Here is a 15,251-nt window from a genome sequence, read left to right as displayed (position 1 = left end):
CTGCATCATAAAATCCAGGAGGCAGCTGCATGTAGACTTCTTCCTGCAAGTCTCCATTGAGGAAGGCATTTTTAACATCCATCTGGAACAAGGGCCAAGAGTAACTAGCTGCAAGGGATAATAAAACTCTAATACTGGTCATTTTTGCTACTGGAGTAAAAGTCTCCAAGTAGTCTATACCATAAGTCTGAGTAAATCCCTTTGCAATTAACCGGGCCTTATAACTTTCAATGGAACCATCAGCATTATGTTTCACAGTAAACACCCATCTACATCCAACTGGTTTCTTCCCTTTAGGCTAGTCAGCTAGCTCCCAAGTATTATTTCTCAGAAGAGCATCCATTGAATGGATGCAAGAAAGGACCTATAAGAAGGGGACGGGTGATCATAGGACAAGAACTAGGAAATGTAGTGAGCTGTGGATCTGGTGCAACGCCATTTGCCTTTACGGACTGCAATGGGGAGGTCAAGGTCATCCAATGGAGGTAAGGGCTCAATAGTGGAAGGTATCTCAGTGGAATTTGGATTTGATAAAGGGACTGTGGTATCTGGATTAGTGGAATTTGGATCTGATAAAGGGATTGTGGTACCCGGATCTGGATCTGCAGAAGGAACTGGGGCTAGCCTGGATTGCTGATGACCAAAATCAACCTGCTTCCACCGTCTGTGACAGACTCTCAAATCCCGACACCTCTGACAACCCTTCCCATTACCTCCTTCATTCAATGGGACAGGTAAATGAACTTCTGATGAGTTAACCCCAACCTCACTTCTCTCCCCCTGAGGAGAAACCCTAGGATAATAGGGTACATCCTCAAAGAAAGTGGCATCCATAGAGACAAATCTCCTCCCAGAAGTAGGTTCATAGCAACAATATCCCGTTTGAGTTTGTGCATAACCAAGGAAAATACATTTTGAGGCCTTAGGATCAAATTTGGAACGATGAGGGCCAATAATTTGAACAAAACAAGTACAACCAAAGGTTTTAAGAGGAACGATAAACAACTCTTTATCCGGATATAAAAGGGTAAAGGGAGATTTCATGTCAAGAACCCATAAAGGAATCTGATTAATGAGATATATTACTGTAAGAATAGCATCCCCCCATAAATGTATAGGCACATTGGAGTTAAACATAATGCTTCTAGCCACCTCCAATATGTGCCTATTTTTTCTCTCGGCAACCCCATTCTGCTGTGGTGTATGAGGGCAAGTACTCTGATGGATAATCCCATGGTCAAGAAGATAAGAGGCTAAAGGTTTTGCAAAATATTCTTTTGCATTATCGGATCTATAAACTGGGTTAAAATCATCTGATGAAAGATCCGGGTCAATGCTGGAACCTCATCTTGAGAACGCATAAGGTAAACCCAAGAAAAACGGGTATAATCATCAACAAACAACAAGAAATATTTGTATCCCCCCATAGAAGTGGTATGATAAGGTCCCCAGACATCGGTATGCACAATTTCAAAAGGAATACTGCTTCTTTTATTACTCAATGAATAGGTTGTTCTACAATGTTTTGCAAGCTCACAGCTCTCACATTTTAAATTGGACATCTGAATAGACTCAAACAAACTGGAAAACAAATTCTTCAAGCCCAAAAAGATAAATGACCTAAACGATTATGCCAAAGCATAACCTAACTAACAGAGTGAGAAACAAAAGACCTCCTAGTTTCATTATCTTCCCAATGAGAGCTCCCTCCAAGCAGATTAATTCCATTAGTCTGATGGCCAGTCCCAATCACCTTCCTTGTCTCCAAATTTTGAAAAACCCAATGATCAGGGAAAAATGTCACTGAACAATTTTGGTTTTTGTAATGCTACTAACTGAAAGAAAGTAAGTACTAGGTTTAGGAACATGCAAAACCGAAGTTAAGGAAATGGCATTAGACAACTTGATGTCTCCCTTAACAGAAATAGGAACAAGAGAGTCATCGGCAATGGGCACTTTGTCTCTACCGGAAGCTAAATGATAGGTAGTAAACAGTGATGGTAAGCCTCTCATATGGTTAAATGCTTTTCAATCTATTACCCAGTAATGTTCTATACTACCTAGAGCTGAGGCATGGTATGCTGAGGCCCGATTACCTGAATGAGCAAAAGCTAAGGTTGGAGGAACATTTATCTAAATGACTATTGATTTTTTAGTATTGTTATTGATTTTTAGTATTGTTATTGATTTTTTTTAGTTTTATATAATAAAAATGAAAATTAAAGGAACATTGTCTCAAAATTTATACATGGCAAGCTTGGTATTAATTAATGTTGACAACTTTTGATCTAAATGACTATAAGAAGAAAAACAATGTTTTGCTTATTTCCTAGAGAAAAATGGTGATGGTGGATAATTGTTAGGAATGGCAATGGGGTGGAGTGGGGACGGGGAGCCTTTCCCTATCCCCATCCCTGCTGGCAGGGACAAGTTATTCCCATCCCCGTAACTCATGGTTTTTCTATGATATCAATCATTTTGTTACTACAACAAAATTGGTCTATAACGGCAAAATTATTCGTTGTTGTAAACCTATGTTTTGGATACAATTTTGTGTTTTTTTGATAATTAACTTTTTGACCAAAGTTAATGCATTGGAGCATTTAATGATGGGCCTACACTTCTGCATCGATTTCAAACAAACAAGATAAATACAAAAATGGTTTAAAATGTGAATTGTGTTTGCATTTATGAACCGAAAAATGGGTAAATATGTAGTGTACATATTTGCATTTGCATTGCAACCAAATGCAGCCTAAGAGACGGATCAGTCATGTGTTGAATATTTCTCTGCAACTGCTCAATCATGACAATGGCAACGCCCCTGCTTCTTCCTCAATCTTAGCTTGCTCTAAATTGGTGATTTCAATGATGATGCCTCCTTTAAGCATTTGGCAAGTCCAACTTTGATGGAGAATGGATTCTTTTTCTTGGCATCAGAGATGACAAATTTACCCTATCTTGTCTGAATGCAGAGTTCTTATAGGGATGGAGAGGGAGACAAAGACGGAGTGGACTTAAAAGTGGGTTTTCCTAGTGTACTATAAAAGGGTATTTTAGGAATTTTTAGAAACATATCAGTCATGTGATGTTGCATGTGAAAGGAATGTAAGAAAAATTTAACGGCAAGGGAGGTTTTAGACAATTGTCAAAAAACTTAAGGGCACTTTAAGATAGTATGTAAAGAATAAGGGTAGGGTTAATCAATTTCCTAAACCATAAGGATGCTTTAAGGAATTTGCCCTTAGTTTTCATGTAATTATAAGAGTGCCATAAAAAATAATGATTAATCTTTTTTTTTCATTGTGTGTATAACTTTGTTTTTTACTTAATTACAATATTGCCACAAATTGTTATTATTCTCTTTACTTTTCATTTATCACTCATTCTCTATTAGTAGGGTTGTCAATGGGTCATGTTAAACTCAATGAAGCTGATGGACTAGAATCTATCGGGTCGATTCTGGTTCCAAGAATTGAAATTGATTCTTGATATATTATACCAATTCGCATTGGGTTGGAACCGGATCCACCCAGCCCCGAATTGATTTAGACCTGACTTGAGCTATATCTATCTATATATATATATAAAATAAATTAATGTTATATAATTATTTTCAATAGGTTTATTATAATTAGGTCCATCGAGTTAGACTCGATTCTCCCGAGAACTAATCAATTTGGTTATGGGTCTTAACATTACAAACCCCTATCAAGTCCAATTCGGTTTTGGGTCCTTAGTCATTCTTGTCGGGTTTGTTCCAGTTCTACTTGGACTTGCCCCAAACTCGACCTATTGATAGCCCTCTCTCTCTCTCTCCTCTCCCACTATAACACTATTTTTAATTTTTATTTATCTTTATTTATCTCCATCCACTCTCTCGATGAACTTTTAATATTATTTTGACAATAATAAATGTTTTTAATATATATTTTTCAGTTAATTAATTAAATCTTCTAATTATGTTTCATCTAGGCAAGCCCTGAGTTGGGATTGAAGTATTGTAAACAAACACAACTTGAAAACTTGTGGGCCTAATACATGCTCAAGATTGGGGCCAAGCTTGAACAAAAAACCTAGGTTAAAGTCTTAAATTTTTGAGTTAGGTTGGGCTTAGGTTGGTTGGAGCCAAGCTTGATTTGGAAATTTGTGAGTCTAATGTGAACTTGAGCTAAGCTAAAGTATTGGGCTAAAATTTTGCTGGGCCAAGCCCAGGCTATGTCTAAACACAAAACTTTGGACCAAGCCTATAATTTTTGGGCTAAGTAAGGCCTTTTCATGTATATCTCTTTAAAGTCTCAATCGAATTCCATGAAAAAAAGCAAACTAATATTTTAAAACATTATCTCCACTTAAATATATAATTTAAGATTTTTATTAATTAATTTAAAATTATTAATTATAATTATAAAATTAATTATTTTAAAATTTAAATTATTACTTAATTTACTTCATTTACCCAATAACTAACTGTAAATAATATTGACTATTTAATGTGTTTTTATTCTTATTAATTTATTTTAAAAAGCAAAAGAAACAAACAAGATAACTATCATTATCTCTTTTCATGTTCCGCGTGATAGCGTGGTAGCTGGTTCGCTGCTGCAAAACTATTTCGATTCGTCTCAGATCTCACTATCTCAGTGGGCTGGCCCAGGCTGACCGGACGGCTGGGTCTTCACAATCACACCCTGGCCTCCAACAATCGAACCGTGGTCTGGGCGTTTCGCACATCTGCTGACGCAAATACGGTCACTGTCAAGTGTTAATTTCGCATAGCTGCCAGATATTCCCCGGCTGCCGCCTTCCATTTTTGAATGACCTATCTCACTTACCTGTAGGCCTGTAAATGGAGCTAATTCATATTCGACAGCTTTTTAAAATAATCAACTAAATTCGAATTTATCTAATAAATCGAATATCCGAATTTAATTTAAGTTTGATCGACTAATCACTACTGTTTAAAAATTGTATAACTCTATCCTATAAGGGCGCCCCACAAACGCCTCACATGAATAGAAAATATCGCCCATATTTATCATGGAGGAATGTTTTTAATACAAGGCCACGGGTGATCGGTGCCGTGGGGCACCGATCTGATCTGATGACAATAACTGAATACAAATTCCCACTATCATCAATCATGATCTTCAAATACATAAGACAGATCCCTGCTGAATAAATTTAGGTTCCGTCCTCACACTGTCCTTACAGCCCTTGCAGCTCCAGAATATCAATGCATGGCTGCAAAGACTGTGAAGACGGTGTGAGATGAGTTTTATGAGAAATAAAATCCGAATTTCTATTGAATATGGCTTTCTTTTCTCTCGGTTTTTTCAGTTTCAGTAAACAGCAAGTGGCAAATACAAAATAAATTGTTAGTAACCAGTATTGACAGTAAAATTCTCTTTTTCACTTTGTATTAACAAACATTAGCTTCGAAGTAACAAGTAAAATTCTCTTAAGACGACCCTTTACGGAGATGAGGTACAAGTAACAAGTTCTTGCACTTGTGTTGTTGGTGTCAGTGTTTTTGAATTGTTGTTGATTCGGACGGTTGGGTTGTTCGGCGCAGAAACAGTTCAAGCAATCAATTCTATTTTATTCCAAATCTAATTTTTGACAAAAAACTGTTAAATTGGTCAGCAATCCACTGACCCTTATAGTTAAACAATCAACATGTTTTAATGGTTTTGATTATTTTTTAATTAAAACGACTTATCTGTTTTAACTGAATAATCAAACCATCGATCTTGAAACCGGTGGTCAAAATGTTCAATTTTGAGTCGTTTTTTAAGGTTAGTACAGTTCAGACTGTTTTATCTATTTTCTGGTGATGTTTTTTCATCATTCAAATAAATAAAAAAGGGTAATTTAAAATTTTGAATAATTAAAATAATTAAAGGAAAACTTTAAATGTCTTTATCCGAATTTAAATTTATACCCGATAACATCTCACAACATATTTTCGCCGTATATTAAAAACATCTCCCGATAATAATACCTGAATCAATAATATCATCATCAGGAGATATTCCCAATGCAGAATGAGGATGTACTATGAGGCGCCCCAATCTGAAAATACAGGATGTTTGCGACTGACCCATAGTACACGGGTCGTTGTAATTTACCAAAAATGGAATAACTTTTCTCGTCGTTTATATCCATATTCCAACTTTATGCACAGCCAGTCCCTCACACAGAACTAATGTAGGCTTATTATTTATTGTTTTTCCTGGTTTTCTGTGCCTTGTATTGCCTTGGATTGTGTGGATGAGTTGTTGGGTTCAGGGTAAGACTGACTACATTCTAGTAATGACTTCCCTTTTATAATGTAATGGTTAATAAAAAAGTATAAAATACTAATATCCACCGAGACGTCCAAACAATAACTACTAATAACTATTATTATTATTATTGGAGATGAAACGGTCAATTGAATAAAGAAAAATATTAATCATACAATTATTCTATTCTATTTGTTTGTATTTCTTGTAAATTTTAAAAATTTAAATTTTTTATAATGACATAGGTGGATATGCTTTTAACATTCTAAAAGTAGTTGATAGATATTATTTTAAAATTTATTAATAATTAGATGTCATTAGACGCTATATCAATAAAATAGTAAATAAAGGCTTAATTGTTAAGGGAAACGTTAAAAAGAAGTTTTTCCGAACAGTGAGCATGCATATAAATCAAAACCAAAGTTCATTAATAATTATACATATGAACCAGTATCATAGAATAAATGTTAATTTAGCGATGACATAGCATCATTTATGGAAATAAGTATTTACTTAACTATTATTATGATAAATTAATTAAACGTACATTGACCGCGCAATCATCTGTTTAACCATGTCATTAGTCAAAAAATGTAAGGTAATGTTTTAATTTGGACAAAAACTCACAAAAGTGATCATGTGCCCTGCTGTTATCAAAAATGGAATGTGCTCGAATCAGACGCTGAGCTGAACATAAACCCAGGTCATTTTCTTCTTCTGTTCTGTGTCATTAATCCGACCGGCACTCCCTGGAAGTTTCAAACCTTTGTAGCTTTTTCTCTCCGGCGAGCTTTCCTCCAATGACAACCTCTCATCCTCTATTTCTTTTATTTGTTCTTCACTCAGCCGTTCTGGTTGCCGCTCAGAGTTACCGAGCTTCTAAGAACACTACCAGCCCATGGCAGACGTTACATGGTGCATATCTATTTTTCTTCTTCTTCTACTACTAACATTCTGTGTGTGCATGTATTCCCTTCCTTCTTTGTAGAATGCAGAGGTTTTGTCTTCGTTATTTTGTTGTCTGAATAAAAAAAAAAAGAGTTTCTTCTTCTACTCTGTCTCTCTGCCCTTCTGTTGCTTCATTTCTAAATGTTTCTTAGACGTCAAGTGGTGTGTACTGCTATTGCTACTACTTCAACTCTTTGTGCATGTTTCTCTCTGCCCTTCTGCTTGGTTTTTTTCTGGGGAATGCTGGATTATTTTATGACATGAACACAAAAGAAGGAAAAGGAAGACAATTTAAATGCATTTGCTTGTTGTTATTATTTTAATTTTATTCCGAACTTTGATTGAAATACAACGAAAGGTTCATGAGGAAACGTCTCTTAAGAGAAATTTCATTTTAGAAACTTGAAGATATTTTCTCTCTAAGAAAAACTTTACTGCCTTTATTTTTTTCTTTTTTTTTTCCCCTGAGAAGAAGCTCAAGACGGAAACTTGTGTCGTGAAAGATGGATGATCATTGATACACATGAGCATGATTTTCTTTCTTGAATTCGTATGTTTCCTTGAAAATGTCTTTTCATAAGTGTTACTGTTTTTATTGGACGGGTAAGGGGAGGAAGAACAAACGAAAAGACAAAAACAAAAAAAGATGGAGATGTCCTTGTTACTGTTTTGATCTATATTTAATTGTATGTTATTGGGTCCTATGTGTTTATTTATTCTCATATGGAAGTATTCTTTCTTTTCCTTTTATACGCAACTAATTAATCAGTGTTTATTATGATAACATATATCAGTTAAAGAATTATGGACCAATCAAGCAAGAGAACAGGAGTGCCAATAAAATCTCAATACTTAAGTCAATGGATGGGTGCATGCTTAGGTTGCTACATCAGTCAACATAATTTCAGATTTTGAGTTGTTTTCTATTGGATCACATTATTAGATGTTGGGAGAATTTGACCTAAGACATTTGGCTTATGCTTCTTTAAATAGATAAGTGAATCTTAGTTATTAGAATTTAGAGAAGTGCTAAAAAATACTAATCAATTGCTCAGTTGAAACTCAAATGTCTAAACTATTCTCTGGGTATACAGATACTGACAATAGTAAATGGACTATAAAAATTACCAGCTAGTATACAAGTGCTGTAATTGTAAGGACAAATTTTCAAATTGTGTATATCAAGAGGCCAAGGGGTCAGGTTCATCTTGATAATCAGGAATAAGTGATTATCAGCTTCAATGTATGATATATCATATATGGTTCTAGAAGATAGAATTTCAGACAATGTGAAAGTAATGACTGAGTTATTTTTCTTTTACATGAGTGCATTGCCTCGGAAAATAAAAATATCTGGTCTCAGGGTGCATAAATCAGAGTCCCAGCCAGTTTAGTTTCTGACCATGCAATGGCAAAAAGATAAATAAATAAATAAAGATAATAAGAGTATGCTACATCTTGTTGCTGATAGGTTGATGCTGTGGACTATAATGTTGGACTGAAGACACAATGAACTTATGCTGATATAAATGTTATACATTGTTTGAGTTAATATCTGGTAAACTTATGCTGCTTCTTCACCCACCTATGTTTAAACACATGATGGATCATGGATGGGAGCCTCATTTTTATCTTTATATTGTGTTTGATTGTGTAATATTGTTCATTTATACTTGCAAAGAAGATTTACACCTCAACCATTTTGCTTTTATGTCTTTATTTATTTTTTCATTGATCAAGTACAATCTTCTTGGTGTCTATTCAGAATTTGGTACATAGACTACTAGTATTCACATGTTAGCTAGAATTTTTTTGTAGACATATTGTTAGTGCTTTGGTATTCTTGTAGAGCTATGTGAAGCAGAACCTATCTGTTGACATTTTTCCTTTTTGCAGGAAATGCACCTTTAGTCATAGCGAAGGGTGGCTTTTCAGGGATCTTTCCAGATTCCAGTATTGATGCCTATGAGTCCACTTTATTATTATTGTCCAATGTAATCTTATGGTGCGATGTGCAATTGACAAAGGATGGAGCTGGGATATGCTTTCCATACCTCAATCTAGATAACTCTTCTGACATTACATTCTACATTCCAAATGATTCTAAAAATAATAGAATATACTATGTCAATGGGCAACCTATGCAAGGACACTTTTCCGTGGACTTTACCTTGAATGACTTGAAAAATTTCTTCCGTAAGTTCTCAACTTTTTGAGTTGTTTCTAATGCAATATTGCAATTTTCTGCATGAATAAATCTAGAAAAATCGAATGAGATATTTTGCCACTGATATAAAACTGTTGAGATTTTTCAAATTCTTAATAGACTAGAATCATACTGCTTTTCCTTTTTGCTAACTTCATTCTGATGTTAGTTCAACAATTTCGTAAATTAACTATATCATCTTTTGCTTTGATTTTATAATTTCATATTTTGAACCTGATACGCTTTTGTTGTTGGGGATTCTTGAAATTGTTATAAGGGTATGCAGAGATTAGAGATTGGAGTTGCTAAATCCCTAATGTACAAGGACTAGTAATTGACACCTTTCTACACCAAGTCTGCAGAATGTTAACATTGTTATTAAAAGAATCCTGATTCGCCGTTCCATTTTGTTTAATGCCATATCCATTGCTAAATTATGAGTGTTTAAACTCGAGTTTGTATTGTACTTTTCGCTAGCTGCATTGTAGTCCTGAAGCTAGCCTTTGTTCCTATTTAATGAAATGGCTTCAGATTTTCAGTTATTTATCAAAAAAAAAAAGAGTGCTTAAATCATTTCTTACTACTTTGATGTATGCTCCTTTTCATTTGCCCCTAGCCCTTCTAGCTTCTTCAACTTGTAACTGATCACTTTTTCTTATGGGTGTTGTAGGCGGTCTTTATACAAACCATCTAAGTCTACTTTCTCTCATTTTATCACCTATTAGAGATACTCCTAGGTTCCTTTGAATGACCTCAGTAAACAACAAGCACCATGGAACCTACTCCTTTATATGTTTAATCAGTTCTTCTATAATTGATGCAAATAAATAAGGGCTTACTGCTGAGCCTTGGTGAAGACCCTTTGTAACTGTAAAACCTGATGTCTCTCCCCCAAGTATTCTAAAATTGGTTGTTTCTCCCTCATACATATCCATAATTAGGTCTATATACCTATTTGGAATCCCTTTCTTTTCTAAGACAAGGAGACTGACTCTCCTCTTTTCTTTTCACCCTGATTGCTGATGTACCTGGGAGATTGATCCATAGAGCAGACTCAAGGAATCTGATAAAAGGGTGGAGAGTAGGAAGGGAGGAGGTTCCTCTAACACATTTACAGTTTGCAGATGGCACAATCTTGTTCTGTAAAGGAGGGGACATTAATTGGATCCGGAATTTAAAGTTGGCAATACAACTCTTTGAGTAGATATCTAACCACAAGGTGAGCTTTGATAAGAGTTGTGTGGTGGGAGTGAATGTAGATTAAAGGGACCTACGGGAATTTGCAGGCGAGCTAGGTTGTGCAATGTTGGATTGGTCCTTGACATACTTGGGCCTCCCTTTAGAAGATAATCCTAAGAATATAAGCTTCTGGATTCCGGTAGTGGAGAGGTTTGAGAAGAGGCTGGCGGCTTGGAAGAGAAATTATCTTTCTTTAGGAGGGAGAGTCACTCTGATTAGATCTACCCTAGCTAACCTACCTGTCTACTATCTGTCAGTGTTTAAGATCCCTTCTAGGGTCTCCAATCTCTTGGAAAAGTTAATAAGGAATTTTCTGTGGGAGCCTAGAGAGGAGAAGAGTATTTGCACTCTTTCTGTGGGAGCCTGTAGTAGATCTTCTGTCATACACTGAGCCTGCCCAGTCTGCATCTGTGTACCCAACTACTTCAAGTTTTCCTCCTGGTTTATACATTAGCCTACGGCCCGGAGCTCCCTTCAGATATCTTACAATTCTAAGAACTGCATCCTAGTGAGGTATACGGGGGTTCTGCATGAATTGGCTCACCACACTGATTGCAAAGGAGATGTTTGGTTTTGTGATAGTCAGATAGGTCAACTTCCCCACTAGTCGTCTATACCTTCCAGGATCTTCAAATACTTCCCCTGTATCACTGCTCAACTTAACATTTGGTTCCATAGGGGTTTCAGCCGATTTTGCACCTAATAGTCCTGTTTCTTCCAGTAGATCAAAAACATATTTTCTTTGACACAGATTTACACCTTGTTTTGACCTGGAAACTTCTATGCCCAAGAAATACTTCAATGTCCCAAGGTCTTTTGTTTGAAAATGATTTTGCAGAAATACCTTTAGTTTGTCAATCCCCAATTTGTCACTGCCAGTAATGACAATATCATCCACATAGACTACTAATAAAATCTTTCCAGATTCTGAGTCATAGCTGAACACTGAGTGATCAACCTGGCTTTGCTTCATTCCAAAACTCTTCACCACTTCACTAAACTTCTCGAACCAAGCACGCGGCGATTGTTTCAACCCATAAAATGCCTTCTTCAGTCTGCACACCTTACCATCCTCCCCCTAAGCAACAAACCCAGGTGGTTGCTCCATATATACCTCCTCCACAAGGTCACCATGAAGGAAGGCATTTTTGATGTCAAGCTGAAACAGAGGCCAATCATACATAACTGCCAGGGAAATTAACACACGAACAGAGCCAATCTTAGCTACCGGAGAGAATGTCTCCATGTAGTCCACTCCATACAATTGTGAGTAACCTTTAGCAACGAGTCCAGCCTTTAGACGCTCCACACTACCATCTGGCAAGTATTTAACAGTATACACTCATTTACAGCCCACAACATGCTTACCAGGTGGGAGAGTAGTGAGCTCCCACGTTTGAGTATGTTGAAGAGCAGAGAGTTCCTCCTCCATTGCCTGCCGCCACCCAGGTGAACTAAGAGCTTCTTGGACATTGTTAGGTATGAAAATAGATGACAAAAGTGAAACAAACCGACGATGTGTGGCGGAAAGGCGAGATAATGAAACAAAATTAGAAATGGGATGGAGAGTAGAACTGCGTTTACCTTTCTGTAAGGCAATGGGTAGGTCAAGTTCTGAGGGTTCAGCAACAGGGGCCATGACAGGATCCGCAGATAAGGTAGAAGTTGGAGGAAGGGCCGGTGTCATTCGACGTGTATACATTTGCCGAATCAGTGGTCGTTCAGTAGTGATCTGCACTGGATGAGGTGATGAGTGTACTCCAACAGGAACATCCGGAACTGGATCACTGACAGGAAGAGGAAGAGGAAGTAAGGGTGGAGACGAAGGTGCATCAGGTCCTGAGAAGAAGGGGACAGACTCAAAAAAGGTGACATCAGGACAGACATAGCACTTCCGAGTAATGAAATTATAACACTTGTACCCTTTTTGAGTCCGAGAGTAGCCAAGAAAGACACATTTAATGGAGCGTGTATCTAGCTTGTCTATTCTAGGACTCAGATTGTGAACAAAGCACACAGCCAAAGACACGAGGAGTTAATGGAAATGGAGATAAAGTGGGAAACAAGATAGAGAAGGGCGACCGACCATTAAGAATGAAGGAGGGCATCCGATTAATGAGGAAACATGCAGTGAGTACAACATCACTCCAAAACTGTTTAGGAACACTCATATGATGAAGAATAGACCGAGCAGTTTCGAGGAGCTGACGGTTCTTTCGTTCAGCCACCCCATTTTGTTGAGGAGTGGATGCACATGAGGTTTGATGAATAATGCCATGCTGTTCTAAATACTGTTGAAACGAAGTAAGAAAGTATTCACGGCCATTATCTGAACGAAGAACTTTGATTGGAACACTAAATTGTGTACGTATTTCAGCATGGAATTTTTGAAAAATGGAGAATAATTCACTTCTTTCTTTCATTAAGTAAATCCATGTCATCCTTGAACAATCATCAATAAAAGAGACAAAATACTTGTACCCATTATAAGACTCTATCTTGATCGGGCCCCAAACATCTGAATGAACCAAAGAAAAATGACTCAATATACGACTTTCAACTCTAGGACTGAAGGAAACACGACGATGTTTCCCAAACTGACATGACTCACACTGTAAAACTGACAAATGACTCAAAGATGGAACTAGTATCTTGAGTGCCTTGAGAGAAGGATGTCCCAGTTGACAATGCCACTGTAGAGGAGTAAGTGAAGTCTGAAGAGCAATTGAGGATCCACCACCGTTAAGATAATACAATCCACCAGCTTCATGCCCCCTACCAATCTTCTTCCATGTCTTGAGATCTTGAAAAACACAAGAGGAAGGAAAGAAGGTAACAAAACAGTTAAGAATCTTGGTTAATTTACTAACAGACATAAGATTGAAGGGAAACTTAGGTACATATAGAACAGATGATAAAGAAAGAGAAGCCATGTCAACATTACTAACACCACAGATGGGAGATGAAGAACCATTAGCAAGTGTAACAGTTTTTGATGTGGAAGTTTCAGAAAGAGAAGAGAACACACCTAGAGTCCCGGTCATGTGATCAGAGGCTCCAGAGTCAATAATCCAGGGAGAAGTTTTAGATGACATTCAAGCAATACATGAGTGGGCCAGAGTAGCAGTGGTATGTTGTGAAGTGGTTTGAAGGAACCGTTCATACTCATCACACGGTACACTTACCATCTCCCTCCCAGAAGCAAATGTAGATGTGGAGGGAGTTAGGTCTGCCGGTTTACTATCACTGATATCAACCTCACCAACCACAACATGATTAGCCTATTTAGAGGGAGGGCCATGTAGATCATAACAGAAATTCACCAAGTGTCCTTCCCTGCCACAATGGGTACATTTCCTTGCAGAGTAACTCTTTCCTTTGCCATGGCCTCCCCCTGAGTCACGACCACCACTCCGGCCAAACATGGAACTACCACGGCCTCCTCGGGAGGCATTGTTAGACAGTTTTGTATGCCCTTAGCTCCAATCAGTTTTGATGTACTTTTGATATTTAATATAATTAAATAAAGTACATGTTTGATTCATGTTGTGTGGTATGCTTCTGTGTAAGACACTAAAACTGGACACTCAATGAAACTTGTGTTAGTTTTAAATGTTCACAGCCGTTGGATAAGTCTGGGGAGATTTATCTTGCCAAGGCTGACACTGGTGTGCTGCCAACTGTTGGGGTGGCTTGTCTCAGCCGCCAGGGTGAGACCCAAGGCACACGCAGTGTAGGATTACTTGAACCCTTGAACTGAACTAGATTTCCAGTGTTGCCTTGGACCTTGGAGACTGATGGGCAAAACTAGAAAGTTACACCTGACCCCTAGACTCGATTATGATATTGCACTAGGTGGCGGATTGGGCTGTCTTTGATATGCCAATCAGTGAGATCCTCAGAGGGGGTCAAAACCTAGGTATGTTGGGATGGTTCATGAACCCATCTGAGTGGGTGATCATAGTGACGGGATCAGCCCTTTGTCGGACAAAGGTAATGATCGGGGATGCACTCTCTCTGATGGAAACCAAACTGCCGGTAGTTGATTTCAATCGTTGGAATTTTGTTTTGCAAAATTTATATATATGATATATACTTATATACGGTTTCAAAATGTTTGCAAATGGTTTTAATTCCCGGGATCCATGTGAGCAGAGAGTGCAACACTGTTCCTTGCAGCCGAGGGAGAGGTCCTCTCTTGTCGGGCAGTGCTTGTTCATTATGGGCTGAGAGGTTAAGTGTAAGGCTATTTAGGATAATACCTAATGGGCTAATCTTGCATCTGCCCACAGTCCCTGGGTTTTTATAAGATGGCTTGGCCCAGGGACCCCATAGTGTAAGTGTTGGGCCCATAGGGTCCATGTGATGGGCTCAAGGGGTTCACTGGGCTTTCTAGTGAATTCGGCTAGGCCTTGTAACAAAGGTTGGGCCAAACCCATGCGGCTGATGTGGAGATCAATGCTTGGGTCCTATGCCATACAAAGAAGCCCAACTGGGCAGCAGTTTGGAAACTTATTGAGCACTATTTATTTATTGGGCCTAAAAGCCCATTTCGAACTAGGCTGATATGA

General features: G+C 37.6%; 1 protein-coding gene across 1 annotated transcript in view; it reads left to right on the top strand.

Annotated features, from left to right (window-relative positions):
• The first annotated feature begins 6,937 nt into the window (after positions 1–6,937).
• The window catches only part of LOC104594180 (glycerophosphodiester phosphodiesterase GDPDL3), a 105,534-nt gene continuing 97,220 nt past the window's right edge, over positions 6,938–15,251 (top strand). The window contains exons 1-2 of the mRNA XM_010254362.2: positions 6,938–7,202; positions 9,132–9,431. Of these exons, the coding sequence (XP_010252664.1) occupies positions 7,088–7,202; positions 9,132–9,431 (415 nt within the window). The 5' untranslated portion in view covers positions 6,938–7,087. The remainder of the gene's footprint in view (positions 7,203–9,131; positions 9,432–15,251) is intronic.

Source organism: Nelumbo nucifera, chromosome 1, assembly GCF_055504915.1.
Source record: "Nelumbo nucifera cultivar China Antique chromosome 1, China Antique-T2T, whole genome shotgun sequence".
NCBI lineage: Eukaryota > Viridiplantae > Streptophyta > Magnoliopsida > Proteales > Nelumbonaceae > Nelumbo > Nelumbo nucifera.
The sequence above is the reverse complement of the archived record's forward strand: the minus strand, read 5'-3'. Positions and strand labels throughout refer to the sequence as shown.